The 26,535-nt window shown below is 39.3% G+C and overlaps 1 protein-coding gene across 1 annotated transcript in view; it reads left to right on the top strand.

Moving 5' to 3' along the window:
- ADAM23 (ADAM metallopeptidase domain 23) overlaps positions 1-26,535 on the top strand; it is a 167,995-nt gene that overhangs the window by 20,120 nt on the left and 121,340 nt on the right. The window contains exon 3 of the mRNA XM_049887978.1: positions 13,455-13,531. Within this exon, the coding sequence (XP_049743935.1) occupies positions 13,455-13,531 (77 nt within the window). The remainder of the gene's footprint in view (positions 1-13,454; positions 13,532-26,535) is intronic.

Genomic DNA, 26,535 nt, shown 5'->3' on the forward strand with positions numbered 1-26,535 from the left:
AGTCACCTCATATACATTGGAAAACTGGACAGTGAATAAAGAAGACTGAAGTAGAATTGACGCCTTTGAATTATGGTGTTAGTGAAGAATATTGATGGACTCCCAGAAGAATGAACAAATCTGTCTTGGAAGAAGTACAGCTAGAATGCTCTTTAGGTCTAAGAGTTTGTCTCAAATACTTTAGACATGTTATTAGGAGACACCAGCCCCTGGAAAAGGACATCATGCTTGATAAAGGACAGAGTCAGCAAAAAAGACTAAGACCCTCGACAAGATGGATTGACATAGTGGCTGCAACAGTGGGCTCAAACATAACAATGATTGTGAGGATGGCCCGAGACTGGGCAGTGTTTCATTCTGTTGTACATAGGGTCGCTGTGAGTCAGAACTGACTTGAGGGGCACCTAACAACAACAACATTAGTCATCTTGGAGTCCCTGGGTGGTAGAAATAATTAATGCACTTGGTTGCTAACCAAAACGTTAGAGGTTTGAGTCCACCCAAAGGTGCCTTGCAAGAAAGGCTTGGTGATTTATTTTTGTGAAAAAATCAGCCACTGAAAACCCTGTTGGGCTCATTTCTACCAATGACATACATGAGGTCACCATAAGTTGGAATTGACTCAGCAGTAACTGGTTGGATTGGTCAGTGGATATGCTGATGAGTTAGCTGGCCATGGTCTCAGGGTAGGTCAGGATGAGATGGAAATGTGGGAGCCATTGGCATAAAAATGGTATTTAGAGACCTGGGGTTTTACATTCATGGAGAGAGCATATTTCATTAATTGTGGAAAAACAGTTCAGTAACTTAAAACAGGCCACATGCAGATTTACTCCCTCTCATTTCTTGTTGTTTAAAATTACAGTTGTTTTTTTTGAGTCACCAGATGACATTTCAAAAGATATTAAGGAGCTGCCACTTTGGGAGGGAAGAGAGCAACATTAAGGATCCTTTTAAAAGATCAGATTTTTGGACTGTATAGTTAGTTACAGTAAGTATTTCTTCCTTGATTATTGTTTGAAGAATACATGTGAGCTCATTTGACAGATTTAAGCCTGTGGTTTGAATTGGGATTTCCATAGGTATAAATTCTTTAAAACCTGCTTCTTACCAGGTGCATTTAACCAACCTCCCCTTTTCTGTTTGCACGCTTGTTTCCTGCTGTTTTGTTGCAAGAATTTTGATGACAGTAGAACATTTAGCTTAGAAATAAGGTTGAATTTTGTATAAATGCAACATACCTGTTGTTGTTAGTTGCCATGATGTTGATTCTGACTCACGCCCAACCCATGTGTGCGGAGCAGAATTGCTCCAAAGGGTTTTCAAGACTGTGGTCTTTCAGAAGCAGATCGCCAAGCCTGTCTTTTGTGTCACCTCTAGGTGGATTCAAACAACTAATCTTTCCACTAGTAGTCGAGTCTTCATCGTTTGTGCCACCCAGGAGCGCCTGTAACATACCTAACAACCTGTTGCTGTCGAGTCGATTCCAACTCATTGCGACCCTATAGGACAACTACCCCATAGAGTTGCCAAGGAGCGCCTGGCAGATTTGAACTGCCGACCATTTGGTTAGCAACCGTAGCACTTAACCACTACGCCACCAGGATGGAGACTTGGTGGAGCAGTGGTTAAGTGCTACGGCTGCTAACCAAAAGGTCAGCAGTTCACATTCACCAACCACTCCTTGGAAACCCTATGGGGCAGTCCTGCTCTTTCCTTTAGGGTCGATGTGGGTCGGAATCGACTCAGTGGCAATGGGCAACATACCCGAAGGAATCTAAATAAATTCATGCATCTCTTGTACCTATAGAGTAGTGGTTCTCAGCCAGAGGCAATTTGTCCCCCAGAGGATACCTGGCAGTGTCTGGAGATATTTTTATTGTTATTTGGTAACTTATTTGCAACCCAGTAGGAATGAAGAGATTCATACAATGCTTTGGAGTAATTTCATTACTAGATTTCACAATAGAAACTTGAATTACTAAATTGGTAAGAGCCTTTGAAAAGCCTACATTATTTAGTAGGCTATACCTTAATTTCTGAGGGTGGGGTACCACTGGCCTCTAGTGGATAGAAGCCAGGGATGCTGTTAAATGTCCTCCAAAACAAACAAACAAAAAACCAAACCCATTGCTGTCGAGTGAATTCCGACTCATAGCGACACTACAGGATAGGGTAGAACTGCCCCATAGAGTTTCCAAGGAGTGCCTGGTGGATTCAAACTGCTGACCTTCTGGTTAGCGGCCATAGCACTTAACCACTATGCCACCAGTGTTTCCAAATGTCCTCCAGCGCCCGTATATACTGTTTCCTACCTTATATCTAATTGGATTTAGTCTTTTGCTGCCCTGATGTAAGTACTAGAACATTCTTGCAGATTCTACAATTTTTATTTTAGAGTGAATTAGTTAATTTAGGGCTAATTGGAATGGAAGATGGAAAACAAAGAGTTTGCTTGGAGTCTAAATTTAAATGTTTTTTTTTCTAAGATAAAACTGTTAAACTTAGTCTATTTTTGGAAAAAAATTTCATATTCTGTAAGTAGTGTGTATGTTGGATTATTTGTCAAATATTAATAGTGTCTTGTACTCTCTAATAATGACTAATTGGATACAGGCCTGATTGAGTTATTTTCTTATTTCATGTAAAGAAATCACCTGAAATAGCTAGAATTGAAATAAAATAAAATTATAAATAATGCTTTATTTCTCTTATTCTTTGGTATATTAAAATAGAAACATTGCTTTTCTTTTAATATTTAAGACTATGCTTCTTCCTGTCACTCGCTATCTTAAGTAGCAACCCAGTAGAAATGAAAAGATTTGTACAATGCTTTGGAGTCATTTCATTGCCAGATTTTACAATATAAACTTAATTGGTATATTAGTAAGAGAAATTGAGAAATCTACGTTATCTAGTAGGATGTAAGGTATTCCTTAATTTCTGTGACTTAAAGATGGGAGATACAGTTAGTAAATTAACATTAATAAATATATACCTTCAAAAATTCCTGAAATGCAGAACAATGTATACCTATAATCAGTAACAAGTTAGGAATATTAAAAGCCGTTAAGGTAGCATGGCTTCCAGAATATGGAAATGGACTTCCAGGCAATCAGAGGTAAGCATTGTGTTGTTTCTTTGGAATACTTAATATATATACACTCCTGAATATGACCCATGTGGCTTGTTAGAGAAATGTCACCCTCATTTGTGATCATTCTATTGTAATTTTAACACATATCTACAAGACACAGGAAAATGATGCTCTTGGGTTCAATTTCTTTTGGGGGAGTTTGTGGTGTATGATATACCTCTTAGGCTCAAAAGTGACATTTACTGTTTTAATTGAAAATGTTTGTTGTGAAATTCAGCAAGTGGGTTGCTGTATACTGACATCTACAGTCCCTGCCCCCCCACAGTAATCTTAGCTTTCTCACTTAAGCTGTCAAATTGTATTCTCCTCCTTAGTTCTTTCACTGGAATTTTTTTGTTTGTATCTCAGTATTCCTTCATTTTGTTTATTTCTTAATTCACTTATTCACTGTGTAAACATTTATTAAAGCACATATCTGTATGCATTGTATCTAACTGCCTGGTCCACATATCCACTTGGATATATAATGTGCATATCAAACATAGTATGTCCCAAGCAGGAGTCCTGAATCCCCATCACCACCTCCTCCTGCAGTCTTCCCTGTCTCAGTAAATTTCTTGCTCCTACTGGTTATTCAAGTAGGTGCCATGGTTAAGCACTTGGCTGCTAACAGAAAGGTTGGCAATTTGAACTCACTAACTGCTCTGTGGGAGAAGGGTTTGGTAGTCTGCTTCTGTAAAGATGTATAGCCTTGGAAACCCTATAGGAAAGTTCTGTTTTGTCCTATAGGGTCTCTATGAGTCAGAATCAAATCAACAGCAATGTGTACTGATTACTCAGGTCAAAAATTTTGGATTTTTTTTCTTCCTCTATTGCATTCATAACCCATATCTAGTTTATAAGTAACCTCTGTTGATTCTGCTTTTTTTGTCTGCCCAAAATCTGACCACTTCTCATCAACTCAACTGTTACCACACAAGTCCAAGTCACCCATCACCTCCTTCCTGAATTATTGCTACAGCCTCTTAACTGGACACTCTGCTTTCTCTCTTCCCCCCTTACCCGGTAGTCTATTCTCAACAAAATAGCCTGAGCGAACTTTAAAGAATGAAAGCTAGATTGTGTCACTCATTGTCTCAAAATCCTCAGCACATTCCTATTTTATTCAGAGTAAAAGACAAAGTCATTACAGTGGCCTACAAGACCCTACATGATTGGCCCCTCATTACTTTTCTGACTTCACTGTCTAAAACGCTCTGTTCCACTCACTCCACTTGAGCTAAACTGGAGTTATTGCTATTCCTTAAACATACAAGTATGCCCTTGCCTCATGGCTTTTGCAACTAGCTGTCCCCTCTGCTTGGAATTCTCTTTAATCTCTAAGTCTTTGCTCAGATGTCACCTTTTCAAAGAGGTCTTCTCTGACCACCTATTTAAAAGTCTTACTTCATACCACATACATCCAACTCCCCATGCCTCTTATCTACTTTATTCTTTTCTCTATAGCTCTTATCACTGCCTAACTTGCTTTATGTTCATCTATTTGTTTATTGTATTTGTCACTTTCCTGTCATCCCCAGCCCCCATACACACACGTTAACATGCGAACTCCAGAGGACCAGGGCTTTTACTTGGAACATAGTAAGCGCACAATCATTATTTGTTGAGTGAGCAGATGATTTTGTATATGATGTAGAAGCCAATGACGTAGCATATAATCTCAGGAAATGGATATCTTCCAAAGTACAAAATATTTCTATATGTCTTCAAGGCTGCACCTAATTTCTGGTTTCTCATCTGGAAATAAAAATGGAGATTTAATAAACCTAAAATGTTCCATGAGCGTGGTGAGATCTATCATTTGCTTACTGAAATAGGACAGCCTGCCTAATGGTCAGTACTCAAAATGTTAGTTTTCAACGTTGTGTGATGACAGGCTGAGTGGTTGGCATTTTGCAGAAATCTATTGAAGTTGGGTGTTAGAGAAAATGAGGCCACATTGATATTAGCTTTTCCACGTTTAGTTTTGGGTAAAGTGTGTATAGTACGCATGATATTTGTTTTGAGTAAAATCATGAAACAGGGCAATTGTTTTCCACTACACCCAGGAACAGTCCTCAATAGTATTACCTGGAAGTCTAATTAAATCTGCATTCCTGCAGAATAGGGAAATCCATTTCTGGTTTGGTCCATAGTTTGAAAGTTACTTTTTCCGTACACAGGGGCAGAAGTAACCTATCCATGGTCAATAGTAGAGGTTAGAATTCAGAACAAAGGACAAAGCCAGGCACAGCTGAGAACCAGAGAACATAGAACTGTCTCTGATCCATAGCTGTCGGTCCTGTCAGACTAAAGAAGGCTCTACCCCAGTAGCACACAACTTAAAACATGCGTTTTGCAGAGGGTATTCAAGGGTATTTAAGGAAAGCCAAGATCTCTCAGGAATACTGTTATCAAAAAGCTGTGTATTTAGAAAGGACTTTTTGTAATTTCATAAGCAGAACAATTTCTGCAAAAAAACAGTAGCAGCCCAGGCATAGAGATCGCAGCAAAAATCAGTTCTGGACATAAACAACGTGGGACCCACCGATGAGGCTTCGTGGAGCCAGGATACGTCAAAAAAGGAGATCTGGCTCGGGCAGGTCTGATTAGTCTCCCTTAGTTACGTGTTTTCAGTAGTCCTTTAGTGAGGAAGCACTAGAAATCAATATTTGAATCTACTCTATATCATTATAGTTTGTTAGATATAACAATGCCCAGGTGAACTGTGTAATTACTGTATCTTAATTCTCATTTCATATTTCAGACTCATTCCTTATGAGCTAATTCTTTTGTGGTCATCAGAAAGACCCAAGTTAAAGAACCTTCTCTTTTCCTAGATAGATATTCGAATTGACTTGAGTCCACTGGGCTGTTGTAGCCAACATTCTGAAGACCAGAATAGGCAGTCCAAGGAAGTAAGACTCATGTTAGAATGCTGTTTTAAGGAGGCTTTTTTTTTTTCTTTCTTTCTTTCAGGTTAGTATTTACATTGTATAAGCAAATTTAAAATACTGTCATCTAAGCTTGGTGCCTTTTGCTTCCTAAAACTTATACCCTCTTTCTATAATTTTATTTAAATTATTTAGTGGGTGTTCAATAATTCTGGCTGGAAAGGCAAAATATGTTCTCCCTTTATGACAAAAGTGTTACCAGAGAGAGAAGCATTCCTTGGAGTTGTGCATTTTGGTGATGTAGGAACTGATGAGGAAAAAGAACAAAGTGAGTCACACCTCAGCTACTAGATTAATGCATCAAATTAAATGTTACTATTCAAGAAGGCAGCAGAAAGAAACTGCTTCCATGGCAACTGTTGTCATAGTTGTATTTTTACTCATCTTTCAGTAAATAATGTAAAAGCCAAATAATACAGACGTAGTGATTCTTGTAATGCATTACCCACTTTCAAATAGCAAGAGCTCTGATTTAATGTAATTTAATCTCTCTCTTGAGTTGGTATTGTCAATTTAATATCCAGCAAGCATTCATCATGAAGGGTAATGTATAGAAGTCATTTCATGTAAATGTCCAAAGATGCTTTGCCAGTGGGAGTGTATTGTTACAGAATCCTCCTGGGTTGCTACATAGTCATTAAAGAAAATCTTAGTGTGACCGATTAGGCTAAAAACCCCACTGTTTTCCCCACTCCCCCTAATGTTAGATGTAGCTTCTTTTTTTTGACTAGCAATGAAGAATTCTTAAAATTAATTTTTAGTACAGCCAAACTCACAATTTATTTACTGGACTGTCTGTTTAGATTATCAATGCCTATTGTTCCTTTCTGTCTTCGGTGTCCATCTTTTGTTTATATCAAACTTTAAGAGTACCTCGGACTGAGGGGTGATAAAAAAAAAAAAAAAGAGAAGATGACTCTCTTTGAAATTGGCTAACTTGGAAAAGAATTCCTGTAAAAGATTTGGTCAAAAGTTAAAATTCATACATTCATGATACCCTTTTTTCTCTAACATCAGCTTGGGTAATTGGGTGTTGGCTGAATTTCTATCAGATTAGAAGTTCCATCTTTGCTGGCTAGATGGGCACAGAGAACAAAGCCAAACGATGACCTGCTTCCTTTATTGGGAGACACTGATCTGTCTTGTCCTGAGAGAAGGGTGTGCTTTGCTGATGTTTTGGTCTTGCTACTGAAATATCCTTCAAAGGCTGGGACTTCAGCTTCTTAGTTTAAGGCTAAAAGATAAATTGATTAACAAAATATATCATGTGTTCACACTACTTAAGATCTCATGAAATGCTCTATTTTATAATAAATTGTCACGTTTTAATTCTTACTACAATCCAAACTGCAGTTTAACACTCCAGAATGGAAGGCATCCTGGGTTTTACTTTAAAAGCTGGTTCCGGAAGCCTCTGTTTGTTAGCAAATACTTAGGAACACTTTGAAATTTCATCCTATTAAATCAATCCTCAAGCTCTCTGAAGTCTGTCTAGCTTTAAAGGCTGAGGAAAGTTCTCCTGGGACCCTTTCTCAGCTCTATTCCTGCCCCCAGAATTCTCATTCCTCAAATTCTTTAGTACTTTTTGCCCATACTCCCAGTTTAGAAATTAATCATGCTTAAATTGTGCATGTTGTTTTGAAAATAATATTTATTATTTAAAGTATTTTCACTCTTTATGGCTTCTCGTCTCATTTCCCTAACCAAATTATAAACTTTTTGATGTAAATACTAGTTCTCCTGTATCTTTGCATCTGCCACGGTATCTGGCACAGTATGTCACTCAAGGTAGGTATTCAGTGCACACGTATTAATGGATTAACCAATAATACTGTGAATTGGAACATGCTGGGGGAAAACATGATGCTGTTCTTCCTCACAGGCCACCTATTTAAATGCATCATGGCAAGAAGATTCAGCAAATTACCTCAACTTGCAAAACGGCCTTCATGTAACACAGCTGTTCCACTTCTCAGGATAATGATTCATATTGTTTTAAAGACATGACAACTTGAACAAGGTCAAAGCATAATATGTAATGGTAATTTGCAAGAAAAAAAGATTTGCAAGTTTTTTAGAGTGTAAGTTCCCCTCTGGAATTTTCTAGAATATGGCCAGTTATACTAGGAGATAACTTTTAAGGTGGGGCTGACTGATATCCTTTCTGAAGCGTTGATATATTTTTCTTCTTCTTTTTTTTCCCTCCTTTTACTTTGCCACCTCTTTATTGAGCTCTTTTCATGTGGCCAGCCTTTTGCTAGGAATTTCCTGTAACATTGGAGGTCTGGTGACATAGTGGTTAAGAGCTTGGCTGCTAACCAAAAGGTGGGCAGTTCAAATCCACCAGCTGTTCCTTGGAAACCCTATGGGGGCAGTTATTATATAAATTAATCCTCACACACATCCTGTTGGTAAGCTATTATTACTTATATTTTAATGATGAGGAAACATTGAGGCCTGGAGTTTTAAGGACTTCTGGCATAACATTTGGCACTTTTTCTCACTGAGCTGAAGCTAACACCTTCTATTTCTTTGATGTATGACCTTGGACAAAAACATTACTTATCCTCTCTGTGCCCTTTAAAAATGCTTTTCTTCTACAAAAGGGTAATAAAAATATCTGCCCTACCAATCTCATGGGGAGCTGTATTGTTCTGGATAGACAGAATAGTACTTTAGACGATTAAAGCACTAAAAAAAAAAGTAAGGCATTGTAATTTTTATTTTATACTAGTCTGTAATGGTCACCAGTGTGCTAACTCACAAGAAGGGATTAGAACCAGACTGTATTTTGAGATAGTCTGTTGAGTTTTTTTTTTTTTTTTTGTACTTTAAAATTCCTAAGATTAATTTAAGGAGCCCTGGTGGCACAACAGCGAAGCACTCGACTGCTAACTGGAAGGTTTGCGATTTGAACCCACTATTGGCTCCATGAGAGAAGGACCTGGTGATCTGTTCCCGTAAAGATTACAGGCTAGAAAACCCTATGGAGCAGTTCTACTCTGCCACGTGGAGTCGCTATGAGTTGAAATCTACTCGACAGCACCAATAACAACAAGATTAATTTTACAAAATAAAAAAATTAGAAATTAAGGTGAAGAAAGCTCTAGATTTTTTTAAGGATTATGGCATGGTCTACATAAAGCTAAAATATTTTGATATATTCACATATTTGGGTTTTTGCTTTGTAGAAGAAAAAGATCCAAAGGCTGGATTTTTATGTTTCTCCAGATACAAGGTAGACCCAGCCATAGTCATCTACAGAGGAGTCTCCACTGTTGAAAGAAAGTAACATATTTTCCTCCAATTTATTTCAGTTTACACAGGACAGTTTATTTCTTATTAGAATTTGTTTATTTGGGTCACTGGATTCTGTGTCTCATGTTTTTGGATTAAGAGAAAAACATACTGTGTGACCACATTGGTCCAAGTCTTCCCCAGTGAAGCTTCCTCTTTCCTCAGCTGCCCAAACCATCTCAACAAAGCACACTCCTTCTGGAATTCATAGGTTATCTAACACTGTTTCCCCTCTTCCTTCTTGTTGGTGAATTTCCGAATTTGTCTTTTCTAATGCATTATAAATATCCTGCATCCCAGAGAAGGCGGGGATTGAGATCTTGTGAACATTTCCCACTATGCTTGAATAAAATGGAGTAGAAACTCTCGAAGGGCCTATTGAGAAATCACAGGAGTAGGGGGAAAAAGCCATTAGAAAAAAAGGTAAAAGGAGAGAAATTACTGCCTGAAAAGGTCCATACATACATACATATATATGTTTACCCATTGCTGTCGAGTCAATTCCGACTCATAGTGACCCTATAGGACGGAGTAGAACTGCCCTATAGGGTTTCGAAGGACAGTTGGTGGATTCAAACTGCCGACCCTTTTGATTAGCAGTGGAACTCTTAATCACTGTGCCATCAGGGCTGTGTGTATACATCTATATCTATCTATCTATCTATATAGTTTGTTCATATATATATGGAAACCCCGGTGGTGTAGTGGTTAAGTGTTACAGCTGCTAACCAAAAGGTGAGCAGTTCGAATCCACCAGGTGCTCCTTGAAAACTCTATGGGGCAGTTCCACTCTGTCCTATAGGGTCGCTATGAATCTGAATCGACTCAATGGCAATGGGTTTTGTTTATATATATATATATATATAAACAAACAATATTATCATAGCAATGAAGGAGAAAGAAACAAGGAAAAAAAAATGACCTATACTCCCTCTAGAAATCAACTGTTCAGCTGTTGTACCTTTTCCATGATTTCTTCCAGTAGTGGAGACAGTTTTATTAATCCTGGCTTGTAACTCTAATTATTGCGTTTTAGTCTTTCTCGTACTCCTTCTCCTGGGAGCCCAGCTCCATAGCCCTCTTCTTTAGGAAGCAGAGCTTGAATCATACCATAGGTGTCTGTTCAGTCCTGCTTGATACCTCTCAGGGTTTCTAAATGCTGTTTGTAAAGCATTTTATTGTCATATTGATACAAGATATATATAGATGTAAGTACCTATTGCTGTATGAAAGTGTATATAATCAGCAAATGCCTGCTTTTTATTTCTATAAGTAGTCATCTTTTTCCCTTGTTTTCATGTCCATATTAATGCTAATTATTCTAGAATGTAAGTCCTAAGCAAACATAACTGTGTCTCTTTAGCTTATGTAATGTATCATACACAAAGTTGAGCACATATTGTTCCTTAATATTATAGCATTATTTGATGATAAGGTGCAAGATAAGTCTTGGCTGAGGAATTTAACAATCTTATAAGTTTACTCAGTTAGATGCCTTTAGGTGCTATCTACTAAAAAGAAAAAAAAAAAACGAAGAAACAAAAGCACATTGTTAAGATGTATAAATTGTTCCTGGGCGAAGGAGGTTTGTGTATATAATTGGGTTGAGTTGTTTTTGTTTATAGGGCTCCTGTAATTTCCCTGTGCCAGATTCTGAGTCAAAAGAAAAATACCAAAGTGCTCAGGCAACAGCTGTTTCCAGTCCTTCAGGGTAGTAATTCTGAGCCCTGGGTGTGCTCATTCTTGTCATGAAATGATGCTCTTTGGCTGTAAAACCCCACATTCTTCCATAGAGCTGTTATAGTGAATGTCCTTATGAAAACAAGTATTAGTCATCAAGGTTGTTTAACAGATATCTTGAAGGAGCAAAAAATGATTATGACATTATGTGTGGTTCATGAAGTCTTCTCTGAAGTAGTTCTCTGATCTGATTTGTCTTACTGAATATATTTCTAAACCCAACTGTATACTTCTGCTTTGTAAAATAAGAGCAATACTGTAGGTAGCCTTTCTCTCTTCGGTGGGTTTCAGTGATGCCAATCAGTCAACTCTAAAATCAGATTTAATCCACCTAAATGATATGGCTGTATATTACAAAACTTTCTATTCACCTCAGCTGGTCTTCTAATTTTTCTACCATGTTGGAAGAAGTGGGCTAATATTAGGGAAAAACAAATAATACCCAACAGTGTAATTGGTAAAGCATTAATTATACCTGCTTTGAAAACATATTTAAAATAGACTTTTATCAAAACTGTATAGTATTTTGTTTAAAAAAACTGATAAAATGGGATACCATAGAAATCCTAGAAATTAAAAGCTATTTTAGTCATGTAGAAGACAGAGCAGAATTAACACAATGGTAGGGAAGAGAATTACCTGTCAGGTATTTATTTTGGTGTAGAGAAGAGTTGTACCCTACATACAAATGCAGAATGTCTAGCAGTGGGCAGAGAAGCAGGTATAAGAAAAATGGCATACACCAATGTATTGAAAATACCTAAAACAGATACATTAGATGAATATACTGATACCACTTTGTACAGACAAGTTGAATGCTGTGAAGAAACCTTAAATCATTTTACCTGATAGGTGGATTCTTACTCATCTTTTGAAACTTTGTTCAAATAGCACCTTGTCAATGAGCCTTTCAGCACCCCGGTGCTCCTGGGCAGGGCTCAGCCTTAGTTCCTGTGGCCCCTTAGTTACACTGAGGCTGGCAGCTCTGTAACTGCTTCCCTGAAGACTGTCACAGAGGCTGTGTCCCAGCCATCTTCATACGCACAGTGGGACTTAATACATGGGTGTATCTGGCAAATTAAATGAAAATTGATATATTTTAGGGAAGGGCCATTAATCTACAAGAGCCTAGCTGGTTACAAAACCCTTGTGATGTGAGTGTGGAGATCACAGTCTAGGAGAGGGATGGAAAGCAAGCACACATTACACTGGGTGGAGGGAGGAACAGATAAAGTGCCCTCAAATCCCTGAGGAACGAGAGTTCATTCCCCGCCTGCGTGCAAAGGAGGGCTTCAGGCGAAGTGTGGCAGTTGGGCTGCCTTTCAAGGATGGGTAGCATTTTGATCATCCAAAGTGGAGGGAGGGGGCAAAGAGGAGCAGGGGTGGTACTGTGGAGAAGGTGAGATGGGAAGTATGGGGCAGGGGAATGTCAGGTGTGTTCATGCAGGTGTCTGGTTGCTGTGCATGAGCACTTCACAGACAATTGGCTGCACCCAGCACACCTTAGGAATGAAGCCTGCAGAAAGGACGTTTGTGAGTAGGAAGGGGGCGATGTAGGTGTTGTATTTATCCTCGTCCTTTTTTTTTCCTTTTTCTGATAGGGTAGCAAAGGGGAGTTTGGATTCTTTGACACAATGGATTTGTTAATTTACATTATTTATGACCCTTCTGTGAGCTATACTAATCTTTAACACCCAGCAAATGCGATTCACATCTAGATGAGATTATCTTTGTATTTTGAGTTAAGACCCAATAATGACAGGATTTATAAATGTGTGAGTTTTAAATAAAGAGAACATAAGTACTCACAAAGGACCAGATCCTAAGTGCTTCCTGGAGTTGGAGGGTTGTGCCATCCTATTTTACTGTCACGTTCGGCTGGTACATCAAGTAGAGAAAGTTTCAATTTCTGATGAATATCCCAGTGCGGACATGGTTTTTCACTTAGCTGAGGAGAAAGAATTGGTTAGTTTTGTGCACAAGATGGGCTGAAATCAAGCTTTAATTAGCCAGACTTTTGCATAATTCATCATGTTCATTTTAGAAATCCAGCAGACTATACTTTTGATTTTTATCACACTACGTTCATTTTCAACAACTGGTTGTCTTTTATTTGTTCCTTGCTGAACAAATGTTTAGATCTTCCCAGAGAAGCCGTGACAACTTACCTAGTCTCCTTTTAATGAATTGCTGGGTAAAGATACATAAATGAATTGATACACAAAGAAGCCGTTCTTATATTCTTATTAGATATCACTCTTGGTATGTATATAATCGGTTTTAAAGACAGGAAAGTTAGCTTAACTTCTGTCTTTTTGAATCTGTAGGCTGTCCATCTGGCCCAGGCAAGCTTCCAGATTGAAGCCTTCGGCTCCAAATTCATTCTTGACCTCGCATTGAACAAGTAAGTCTTTAATCATAACGCTGTGAAGAAGCAGGTGCAGTAAAACTTCGTGTCTGTGATACTGTATAGTTAAAATAATTCCTGTTGTTGAAGCCATTGATATTTTCCACCTGGTTGTATGCCACATAGCACTGTAAAAGACTCTGAGTAGTCCTTTTTCCTCTTTTTCTGAAAGAAGACATTCAACACTTAACATGTTAAAAATCTCAGATGAAAACAGTTCACTATCTAGTACTTAGATATTATGCTTCTAAATGAAATAAATATTCGAGTAACACCAGTAATTAAATGTTAACTATAGTACCATTACTATATATTGAGAAGCATGAAAAATTAACTGATGCAAGTATAATTAGACCTAAGTCTAGATATTTTTTCTGTTTAACCTTTCGTTATGTAATTCACCTGGCTTATGCCTGAAGAACAAAGGAAGTAATGACTTGAAAACACCTGTTTTGAGAAGGATCTTTTCTTCACAACTTGCTGTAATGCAGTTTCTTAGAAATTCTGGTCGTGATGAAAGTTTCCCCAGTTTTCTCAGGGATTGTATTTATGTTGATATTTTAACTTTATTTCCTACGTTGGAACCCGTTGGACAAACGTCTTTGTACAAAGCGTGAACAGGAGCTGTCAACTTAACCAGGGCTCTTCAAACAGAGCTAGCAGTGGGCCTTTCTTTGGTGAAAGAGATTTCCTGTGTGGTTTATTTTAGTTATAGAAATTCCAGTCAGTATTTCATTCATTTTTAAATGTAGATTCTGTTTTTAAATTTTTATTTATTGTGTTTTTTGTGAAAGTTTACAGAGCAAATTAGTTCCCCATTTGATAGTTTGCACATAAAGCATTCTACGACATCGGTTTCATTCCCCACGGTCTGTCAGCACTTTCCACCCTGGGTTCCCTGGTTCCTTTCTTCGGTTTTTCTACTCCTTCCTGCTTTCTCATCTTTGCTTTTGGGCAAATGTGCCCTTTTGATCTTGCATAATTGGTTGTTCTAAGGAACATGTTCCTCTCGGGTGTTATTGTTTATTTTATGGGCCTGTCTTTTATTTAGCTGAAAGGTGGCCTTCCGGAATGGCTCCAGTCAGTATTTTAAATTCTCATCATTATTTCGACTAGAACTGCGTCTTTGGAAGAAAAGTACTGTTTGTTTAATGCCATCAGACACTATAATGTAGGTGACTGCTGCCAGTATCTGAGAAATTGCAAATATAAAAACAACTAATTTCTTGTCTGCAAAGTTCTGTGAGCACTGCAGAAAAAAAAAAAGTGCAGAGTCAGCTTGGTGCTCCTTACTCAAGTGTTATTGCAGTTTTAAGTCAGAATGAATCAGCAGAACTCAGAATTTCTTGTGTTAAAAGTGTTGCAGGTTTTCCTTTTTCAGTCTACTGAGCACTGGTTGAGTTCCTTTTCACCGTGCTGTGTCAGCAGTGTGCCTGCCTAAAAGATCTGTCTTGCTAAATCTTAGAATATGTTGAGTAGCAAGATATGGCTAATTTTAGTTTGTTTCAGTCCTCTATTCCTTTAACTTTTACTGCAGTGGAGACTGTCATTCCAGACTGTAACACGGTGATAGCGACTGATAACTGCTATGTTTTTTGAACATTAAAACATTACTGTCACTGCCAAGCCTCCCAATTAATTAGCAGATGACTGAGAAAGGATCACATGGGATGTTCAGAGTACATAGAGTCTGGAAACATGTCAGAAAATTCTTTACCATTAACTTTTAACATGCCAAGGAGTCAAGCTGAACACCTACTGTGAGCAGTCTCTGCCTTGAGGAGCTTACAGTTGAGTTGGGGGCGAATAATAGATATATAACTTTAGAAGAGTATAACATGTGTTGAATAGAGGTTAACAGGGAATACCATGGTAGCATCGAGGAGAGGCAGTTTTACAGGCTGGAGGAGTGTGAAAAGGCATCTTGGAAAAAGTGATGCTTGAGCTGAATCTTGTACAAAAACTGCTAGTCAGGAAGCAAAATGCTGGGGATGGGAGGGAGGGGAGGAAAAGAGAAAAGGGTGCTCCAGGCAGAGACAGTATGTGCTAAGGAGGCAGGGCCATGGAGTGGTGTGGTATGCTCAGGGAGCATAAGACTATTGTTGAGCTTCAGATTTCAGTACAAGACTGAGGCAGAGGGAGATGAGTAGGGAGAGGTAGGCCTGGGACAGCTCATAGAAGGTCTTGTATTTCACGTTCAAGTGCCTGGCTGTTATTCCCTAGACTGTGAAAAATCAAGTAAGAAGAATAAACAGAGATCCTGTACTAAGTAAGTGCTAGAAGGCATGGAGAAGGGAGGGTGCTGTCAAGACATCTTCTGTTGGTAGACATCATTAGGATTGATTAGATGTAGATGGCAAGGCAGAGAAAAGAAAGCTGACAGGCGCCTTGATTGGTCAGTGTGGGGGTGGTGGTGGTGGAAAGTGGCATCCAGCTGAAATTGGTAGCGCCAGGGAATGAAAGGTTAAATGGTGAGGGGAAGAGGATGTGAAATCAGGAGAAACCTAATATATTTGAGGGACTTTGGGACACGCATAAGGAGCCCTGGTGGTGCAGCGGCTAAAGCGATCAACTGCTAACCAAAAGATCATTGATTTGAAACCACCAGTGGCTTCATGGGAGAAAGATGTGGCTTCCATAGAGATTTACTGCCTTGGAAACTCTATGGGGTTGCTAGGAGTGGGAATCAACTTGACAGCAATGGGGTTGGTTTGAGACATACATGGTGCCGTGTCTTTGAGGTAGCTGGATATAACAGCCTGGAGCTCAGGGGAGTGGAGGGAGCTGGAGATTGTAGACCTGAATGTCCAGGAGGAGCCACCAGATGAAGCTGGAAGGCTGAGGGTTCCACAGCTGGGACAGCAAGTGTAACAAGTGCTGAGGCAGTTGTAGAATAATCAAGAAGAACAGAGGATGGGCATGCTGGAGCATGGTGGGAGATGTGAAGATGAAATCAGGAAGAAAGCAGGGCCAGACCATGTAGGACTATCGTCCAAGGTAAGGACTTTGGATGGGAAGACTTTGGAGGGCTTTAAGTATGGAAGCAATGTGATCAGATTTATATTTGTCCCAGGATATCCTACTTGTGTCCTCAGAGGACCTTTAGTCACATTCCTGTCAGAATATTCTCCTTCTTAAATTTTGTTTTGTTTCGTTTTCCCCCTAGATCAATCATTGCTCCAATTTACAGAAGGTTTAAAAAAGATTGCTAGGTCAATAATTTTTTAACGTGTATCAGTCCTTGAAAGTCCCAGGGGATCTAAGGATTGTTTCCTCCTTATGATTAATTAGAATTATACCACAGCCCATATTGTTGTCATTCTTGTTAGGTGCTGTTGAGTCAGTTCTGACTCATAGTGACCTTATGTACAGCAGAACAAAATACTATATAGGTAATATACTGTCCGTATTACTTTGAGTCACATTCGCTGGTGTCTTCAGCAAATATTTATTGGGAATAATCATGATTGGAGCTGTAAAATGGTTAAGACTAAAACCATAGGTTCTGGAGTCAAACAGACCAGATTTGAATCCAGGCCTGCCATTTACTAGTTATCTGACCCTGGACAAGTTTCTTCTTTGTTAAATAACAGCTTTATTGAGATGTAATTTGCATACTATAAAATTTACCCTTTTAAAGGGTACCATCCAGTAGTTTTAGTATATTCACACAGTTTTGTACCAGCATCACTATCTAATTCTAAAACATTATCATCACTCCTAAAAAGCACCCTGTACCCATTAGCAGTCACCCCCCGTATCCCCTATCTCTCTCCCCTGGCAACCACTAATGTACTCTTTGATTCTGTGCATTTGTTTGTCCGTTCTGATATTTTATATAAATGGAATCATAAAATATGTGGTCTCATGTGTCTGGTTTCTTTCACTTTGCATGATGTTTTTAAGATTCATCCGTTTTGTAGCATGTATTCATACTTGATTTCCTTTTATGGCTGAGTAATACTCCATTCGTATGGATATATTAACTCCTTAAGCCGTAGTTTGCTTCTTAAGCTGTACTTTGTTGTAAGGACTAAATGAGATGGTGTGTGTGCTTATATATGCCTTGCTAATGGGAAGGGTGGGCTCAACAGATACTTATAATTATGATTAATTACTATTACTGCAGTAAGGCTGGGTGTTGGGCAACTTTGCATTGAAAAAAAAGGGTCACTGCTTTCATGGATCTTATAATCTAGTGAGAACAGCAGAATAAGTCTTATAAGAAGCCATACTGCCTTTCCTTTGGTTCCAGTCAATACTCCTTTCTGACTTCAGTTAATGAGAAGGGTGTGGTGCACTGTGTGATCTTTTCCATCATGAAAATGGACTAAAGAAAAAACTGAGTAGCATTTTGGCAGGCACATGGTTGATATGCATTCATGGTAATGAGCACTATGAAAACATACTTCTATTGAGTTGAAAACATATTTGTGATACATTTGGTATTTTTGCAGTTGTCCTACGACTGCTTATAAGACATTCTTTAAAGAAAATAAAAAGACATATAAGTATTGAATATTCAGAAGTGTAATTTCCCAGGCCATCTGATTGGGTCCAGTGTGTATGTTCAGGCCCTAAGCATGTTCTCCTCTTAATTGTGAAAGAAAATCCCTGTGGTCTTTCTGGTCTCTTCTCAGAGCAAAAAGGGATGAAATCTCAGGGTGCATCAAATGTAAAATCTTCTGGTTAAAAAAGCAGCAGTGTGTTCCTAAAGGAACACTATTCCGAGTGAGAGAAGATAGGCGTGTTACAGCCTCTCTTGTAGGTTTGTCCCGAATGATGTCTAGGGAAAGCTCTGATTGGGTGAAATCATGTTAGATGTCAACAGTAGGTGGCTATAACCTAAAACTGAGGAGAGGACCTGAAACTAGCAGAGTAAGGACTTTTCTTTCTTAGGGACCAAGTGAGCTGAAACAACTCTGGCATTGGATAAGGCATTAGAGGGGAAATGCTAAAAGTTGTATTATTATTACTGTAAAATTTGTGCCAAGCTAAAATAACCATGTATGTGTAATTATCAACTGTATATGGTTTGAATTCCACATTGCAGATTCATAGGCTTTGCAGTGTGAGCAGAAAGTTCTGCTGTGGATAGGCTGCCTTAGGAGAAATGCAGGGGAAGGCTGTGGGTGAACAAGTATGGTCTTTGGAGAATGCTCTCTTCTATCTCTCCATTTCCCTGAGAGGGTAATGGCTTAGGAATAATTCCTAAGAAGTGCCTTGGATAAGGGGGGCATCACTGGAGATGTGTAACCCTGTAATGGAGAAACCCTTTGTTCCTCTTCCTACATTTTCCTCTTACCCACCTAGAACAGAGGACCCCAGGGGACCTTTCTGCTTTGGGAAGTACTGATGAAGGACTACCACCTTTTTTCCATACCTATTGCTTGTTCCTCTTTATAGGGAGGAAGAACAATTGCGCAGAACCTGACATCTATTGAGCCATGAGCTGGGCATTAATGGAGTTACTTTATCAAAAATGATGGAACTAGTAGTGCCTGGGGTCTTAAAAGCTTACAAGTGGCCATTCTAGATACAACAATTGATCTCTATTCTCCTGGAGCAGCAGAGGAAGAAGGAAAGTCAAGAATAGGAGGAGGAAATGAAATGTGTGCTAATTGCCTCTATGAACAACTTCCTCCTTTGCCATGAGACCAGAAGAACTGGATGGTGCCTGGCTACTACTACTGGACATTTTGATCAAAGATTCTATAGAATACGGACTGAATGAGAAGATTCTATAGAAGAATCTTGATCAAAAGTGGGAAAATGTGGAAGAGAATTTCAAATTTTTATGGAACGTAGACTTTCTGGAGCCATGGAGGCTGGATGAACCCGAAACTATTGCCCTGACATAATCCTTAAAACCTAAACCAAAAATATCCCCAGAAGTCTACTTAAAAACAAACTGTACTTTAGCTTAACTAGTAAAGAATGTCTGCTTTGAGCATTGTGCTCTTTTAAGATCTATTTTTATGGGATCATACTGACAACAGTGAGTCAAAAGATTAGATGGGAAGCTTAGAGGGCAGTGAGTTTATGTTAATGGAGAGGAACAACTTAGAAAAGGTGGGTGAGAGTGGTTACACAATTTGAAGAATGTTATAATTGTCACTGAATTGTACATGTAGACATTGTTGAATTGATGTATGTTCTGCTGTATATATTCTCAACAATAACAAAAATGAAATAAATTGTATATAAAAAAGAAAGCTCTCTGCCCTCCCCCCACCTCCCCAAATGATGGAACTAGGCTTTTTTAGCCTCTGAGACTAAATTTCCTGCTCTGGGTTAGAAGGAGTTTCCTTGGTGCTTCTCGATCTCACTCAATAATCATGAAAAGCCAAGTACCTGCTCTTGCAGCTCTAGCTCCTCTGCTTGTGAGTGGGTAGGTGGCCTGGATCTGTCTACCTCTTCAGGCTCCTGGAAAGCCCCTTTGGTCTAAAGTTTCAGTTGCATTTTTTAATCTCACTTGGTTAGGAAATTTGTATTTGGAGACTGATATCCTGTCCTCTTAGGCTCTATCCTTTTGTGTGTATTCTCTGATTTATTGCCCGGAAATTGGAGGGGTGACTGGCACCTCAAATTAAGCTCAAACAAATCCCAGGGGGAGACAGTGCTAGGCCAGGGTCACATCTAGGTTTGAGCTTTGGAAACACGTAGATGTAGTAACATTTAACCACAGGCATCTCTGGAAAGGAAAATCAGTGTCATGTCCCTGGTTCAGAGGAGTATACAGTCCTCAGCTGGGATGTTGTTCTGTGCAGAGATTATTGCACTGACTTGTAGTGATGCTTCCCTTTCCTCAGGGCTGGTGATTGAGGTGTACGACGATGAGAGTGTGCAGAAGAATGGTGCTTAGTGGTGTGCTGTGAGGATTCACAGTCCAAGTGGTCTTCGTGTCTCCACATGGAAAGGGGTGGCCTCCAGAAAGTGTTAAATAGGAATAAAAGTTTGATGGAAAGGCAGAAGTAATGTAAAGTCATTCTTGATTTAGAAAAAGGTTTTCTGATTTTCTGAGAATCAGAGGTGTTTGGTTTAAGATCACTAACTAGAAAATGCTGATTTAAAGAAATGTATGCACACAGTAATTTGCTCGTTAAAAGTAGTTCATATCGCGCTTTTGAAAGAAGCAAGCAGCCACATTGATGTAATTTCAGTTAGGTTGAATAGCTTAACTTCCTTGCTAATTGGCATGGTTAATTCATTCTTCATTCGCTCAACATTTATTGAACATCTAGTTTGCGTAAGATACTATGCTGAGTCACAAGGGAAATTTGGAGTTGTGTAAAAGAATTCCTCCTCTCCAAGAGCACAAAGTAGAGAAATGAGATTAAAACATATATAAATAGCTTTCAAACAGGACCAGAAGTGACTTGTGAGACCTAGGTGTTGAGGAAAGTTTTTATGGAGGAAATGGGATTTAACTTCAGTTTTAAAGGATGATGTCTTGGTTTTTATTCTCCTGGTAGCAGACCATGAGGCCAAGATTCCAGGAAATACCTGTAGGGGAGTGGGGAAGTGAGATAGGGAAGGAAAAAGAGCTAATCAAGGTTGAGTTCTCGACCTGCTTACTACTGTGGGCAAGTGGGGCTCATTCCCACTGAGGAACCCTGGGAGACTGTGGATTCTGTAGAACATGCCAGAGAGTTATCCATCTGAGGGGGAGAAAGCTGGATTATTTATCCACCAGCTGCTTGTCCATTATTGGTTGAGGGATTCTTCTGGTGGCACTAAATCTCCAGTACTTTGGAGGTGGCCGTTCCTGAACAGAAGAAAAGCCCTCAGGCCAAGAGTCTTAGCAATTTGCAGTCAGCTGCCTTCAGTGCTGGAGGTGAATGCTGGGAGCACAGGGACAGGGCACATCAGAGTCTGCTACAGTTGCTTTAGATTTTGAAAGATGTGGGAGGAAGAAAGAGCATTCCACACAGTGGAAAATAGCTGAGCAAGGTGTGCGAGCAGGAAAGCATCCAACTCCTGGTGTGAGTCAAGTCTAATGTACCCTTTTTGCTCACTGAAACTTGAGCTATCAAACAGCAGATGGAAGGCAAACTGCCTGTTTGTGTTTACTGGATGCCAGGGGGCAGGGGGTTTCAGCTTCTTTCTGCTGAATCTTTTTTTGGCTCTGTACATTTGGAGGTTTGAACCGAAGTTTGGCTTGTAAGAAGAAAAGTGTGAAGAATAATCAGACCCCCTGCCCTATTTTCCTTTGGCGAGCCAATAGGATCAGGAGGTAAAAGCCATGGCTGAGGTACAGTATGAAGCGAATTGAGATATAGTTCACCCAAGACTGCAGCTCAAGACTGTGGGTGTCATTGTCTTATGTATGCCTAAGCTTGTGAACTTGTGTGACTCTTGTACTTGGATTGGCTGGTTGCGTGTGTCAGTACCCCATCATTCTCACTGCCTGAGATTCTTCCCATTCCTCCCACGCTCCTGGGTGAGGGAAGCAGGGGAAACACTGGCCTGGGAAACAGAAGTGAAGGTTCCCAATCTCAGCTCTGCTGCTGAGATTGTGGCCTTGGGCACACTTTCTTTGTTTTAGGTCGGACAGAGCTAGACTAGATGGTTTGTAACATTGCTCTCCATTAAAGTATGCTCTGTCGTTGTGATGCTGCTAACTCATGGACTAAATGCTTTATTTCCTAATTTCAGGAGTCTGAAGAAGGAAGGCTTTCTAGTACAGTAATAATAATGGTAATAGATCTTGTGCTAGGCCCTTTGCCCATATTATCCTATTTAAGTTCCCAATGATTAAGCACTTGGCTGCTAGCTGAAATGTGGAATTTGAACCCACCAGCAGCTGCGCAGGAGAAAAGACTAGATGATCTGTTCCTGTAGAGATTACAGGCTAGGACACCCTTTGGGGCAGTTCTACCCTGTCCTATAGGGTTGCTATGAGTCAGAATTGACTCGAGGGCACATAGCAATAACAACAATAGTAACCCTATGAGCAAGATGTGAATATCCCCATTTTACAGCTGCAGAACCTGAGGCCAGGTGAGATCCAGTCACATGCTGAGATTCTATCAGCCTGTCTGCTCTGGAGCCCTCCTCATGCTGCTGCTGCTGCTGTCAGAACGTCAGATGATCGATTTAAAAGTGTGCTGAGCATAGTTCTAACAATTGGTCATCTGCTAACATTAAGTGAGAAAAAAGATCTCAGCTATATTTTAGTCAATTTTCAACAATATAAAGAACATAAAGAAGATCTCAATGGGATTTAAAATAATCCTGCTTGTTGAGCAGGACCATCCCAGCACATCTATTGCTTACTTATTGCAGTGACGCAGCCAGCATAAAGGGACTGCTTGTTAATGGGTTAGCCTGTTTGTCTCTCATAGCTAATAAGCCTGCTGTGTTTTCCAAGTGCTGTTTTGAGAGATTATGGTCTCATTTGCACTTAAGTACTTTAAGAAGAGCAGAACAACTTTGGTAGTTTTGAAAAAGTTTTTGTGATAATAAGGACTCTTAAGAGATAAAGAAAGATGCTCAAAATTCCTGTATATATTGATTGCCACGTGCCATATGCAATATGATGCTGGTGAGTATTGCATTTTATAGTTCCTAGAGATGTGGTGGTATTTTAAGGTTTCCTCTGTGGGCAGGGATGAGTTACTGTGAGGTTTTCTCTCCTTATTGTTGTTGTTAGTTGCCGTCGAGTTGGCCCCCAACTCGGGATGACGATGGAATGAAACGCTGCCTGGTCTTGTGCCATCCCCATGATGGGATGTGGCTACGACCGTTGTGATCCATAGGGTTTTCATTGGCTGCTTTTTCTCTCGAGACATCCTTTTTTTGTCTAGTTTTAAATCATTTTGATTCTGTAGTACCAAGTAGCTCTTCTTTTTGCGATATTTTCTCTGATCAGGTGAGTTCTTATCAGGTCTCCCTCAGGCATTTCTAGTTGAAGAGTTAACCCTATATTGGATGCCTTGGATGTTATTGTTATCACTTGCCTTTAATGACCCATCTTTGTGTTGAACAGGGCCAGAAACTCTTGAAAAATTTTACAGTGAGGTGGGAATTGCCTAAATTTTAGTAGGCTCTAATTCTAATTATTTAGAATGTGCATTTCCCCTGTTTTCAAAAATGGCTGGAGAATGACTTTCACAATTACATATAATAATGACTGGAAAATTAAAAAATAAAATCACAACCAAGCCTTTGGGATTTATAGACTGATCCTTGCTTTCCATAGATGGACAAGATCCAGTATAACTTATTCTTTTCTCTTTCACATGTATTTATGTATTTAATCTTCACAACACCCCTTGATCTAATTTTAACAGATAATGAAGGTTACATAATTTACTGACAAATTTGGATATTACTATTATTATTTTATATAAAATTTTTGGTGAAAGTATGTACAGGAAAACACGAATTCAACAATTTCTGCAGGTATAATTTAGTTACAATGATTATATACTTCAGGTTGTGCAACCATTCTCATTACCTTTTCCAAATAATTCTGCTACCATTAAGATAAACTCAGTGCCCCCCGAGCTTCTCATCTAACCTTTCCAGGTGCTGTTGTCAGTTTGATTCCTTGTAGATAATCCTTTAAAAGAGCATAATGCTCAAGACAGACATCCTTTTTTTTTTTTTTACTTTTATTTTTTATTATACTTTAGATGAAGGTTTATAGAACATACTAGTTTCTCATTAAACAGTTAGTACATATATTGTTTATGACATTGGTTAACAACCCCACACTACGTCAACACTCTCCTTTCTTGACCTTGGGTTCCCTATTACCAGCTTTCCTGTCCCTTCCTGCCTTCTAGTCCTTGCTACTGGGCTGTCGTGCCCCCTTAGTCTCATTTTGTTTTATGGTCCTGTCTAATCTTTGGCTGAAGGGTGAACCTCAGGAATGACTTCATAACTGAGCTGAAAGGGTATCCAGGGGCCATACTCTTGCAGTTTTTCTAGTCTCTCTCAGGCTAGTAATTTGGACTCTTTTGTAAGTTAGAATTTTGTTCTATGTTTTTCTCCAGCTCTGTCAGGGACCCTCTATTTTGACCCCTCTCAGAGCAGTCAGTGATGGTAACCAGGCACCATCTAGCTGTATTGGACTCAGTCTGGTGGAGGCCATGGTAGATATGGTCCATCAGTCCTTTAGACTAATCTTTCCCTTGTATGTTTGATTTTCTTCATTCTCCCTTGCTCCTGAAGGGGTGAGACCAGTGGAGTATCTTAGATGGCTGCCCACAAGCTTTTAAGACCCTAGATGCCACTACTCACCAAAGTAGAATGTAGAACACATTCTTTAAACTATGTTATTCTGATTGAGCTAGATGTTCCCTGAGACCATGGTCCCTATAGCCCTCAGCTCAGCAGTTCGGTCCTCAGGGAGTTTGGATGTGTCTATGGAGCTTCCGTGACCTTGCCTTGTACAAGGTGTGCTGGCTTCCCCAGTATTATGTATTGAAGGCAGACATTCTTTACTTATTAAACTAAACTGTTGTTTGGTTTAAAGATGACTTCAGGGGATAGTTTCAGTTTAGCTTTATAACTCTGCAAGTGGTGAAAGACAGTGGATATTTTCCCTCTACCTGCAGTAAGAGGCTTCCTTACTCCCACCCCTTCCTGCTTGTTGACAATCATTAATTATTATGGAGGAACGGGACGTAGGGGCACTAAACACCAGGCTAAATAAATCAGGAGGGCCAGAGGAGCTAGATTTAGGTTCTCTAGGTTCCAAGAGATAAAAAGATTAAGATTGCCCAGAAAAGAGGAGACTATGGCTATTTCCTCTAGCACCAAGGAGAAAAATAGGGCATGGTAGAATTTCTAACAAGATCAAAAGAATCTAATTGTCAGCAGGATGATTGTAGCATTGTTTATCTAATCTAAGATATAAAGACATACCTAGTGAATCAATAGACTATTTCTTGACTCATGGATTAAAGGAAACCCTTTGCAGGTGTCCACTCCAATGCAGAATGTGAGCAAATAAAGTTTGATCTTGATTTAGTCTTCAGATTACTTCTTGGACTTTTGAAGACAGATTAATGTATAAAAATTTCAGCAGAAGTGAATCATGAGAAAAAATCGAAAAGCACAAAGAATTCGATGTTACTAGGCATCTGAGATGAGTTAATTATGGTCGTTGCTGAATTTAGATCTTTTCAGATAGATGAGAAAGGCAACACATTGGGTTATATAATTCTCAATACCTGATATAAGAATTTTATCTGTCTGTCTGCAGATATAGATGTTCTCCTGTTAAGGGGAATTCATCCCTTTGGCCCTGATGTAGCAGGACATTCAGGTAGTATAATGGTTAATGCCTGCATCCATGGTTTTGCAAACAACCAGAAATGTTAGTTAAATGGACTTCTCATATTGACCCTCTGTATTAGTCAAGTGCATAAAGTTTTTTCTAACCTCAGTGAAATTGATCGATAGGTTTCCATTGATTGAAGCCTTTTATGAGCTATTCTAAGCACCTTATTTCAGAAATGTTCATTGAGTTCCTGCCAAGTGCCAGGCACTGTGGGAACCCCAGAGATAAAACCTTCCCTCATGAAGTTTAAGAACAAGAAGAGAAAGACAAGTCAACAGGCATTTAAATTTCTGTCTGAGAAGTGTTGTAGTGGCGAAAATACAGGATGCATCTATCTTACTTGGGAGGGGCACCTAACCCAGATTAGAGGTGGAAATGAATAGGAAGCTCAGTGTTCATACGATTAAGTATCTAAACTCAGACCTAAAATTTGTTTAAGAGTTGGCCCATCAAAAGTTTGAAGGGGAAGAGAGTGTGAAGGCCTGAAGGTAGGTCAGTGGCAGAGCTGGGATCAGAACCCAGCATTGCCCATTTTCAAAACCTTTGAGAGGTGAGACATTTTTCAGTGATAAAGAAATCCCATTAAAGTTGGTCTTGAAAAGCTCTACAAAGGTGAATCTTAATGAAATCATTTTATATCTCTTGTCTCTTATATCTTGCTTTACTTCCACCCCTCCTCTTCCTTCTATAAATCTAGCTCCAAAGA

Source organism: Elephas maximus, chromosome 6 (genome assembly GCF_024166365.1).
Source record: "Elephas maximus indicus isolate mEleMax1 chromosome 6, mEleMax1 primary haplotype, whole genome shotgun sequence".
In the NCBI taxonomy this organism is placed as follows: Eukaryota; Metazoa; Chordata; class Mammalia; order Proboscidea; family Elephantidae; genus Elephas; species Elephas maximus.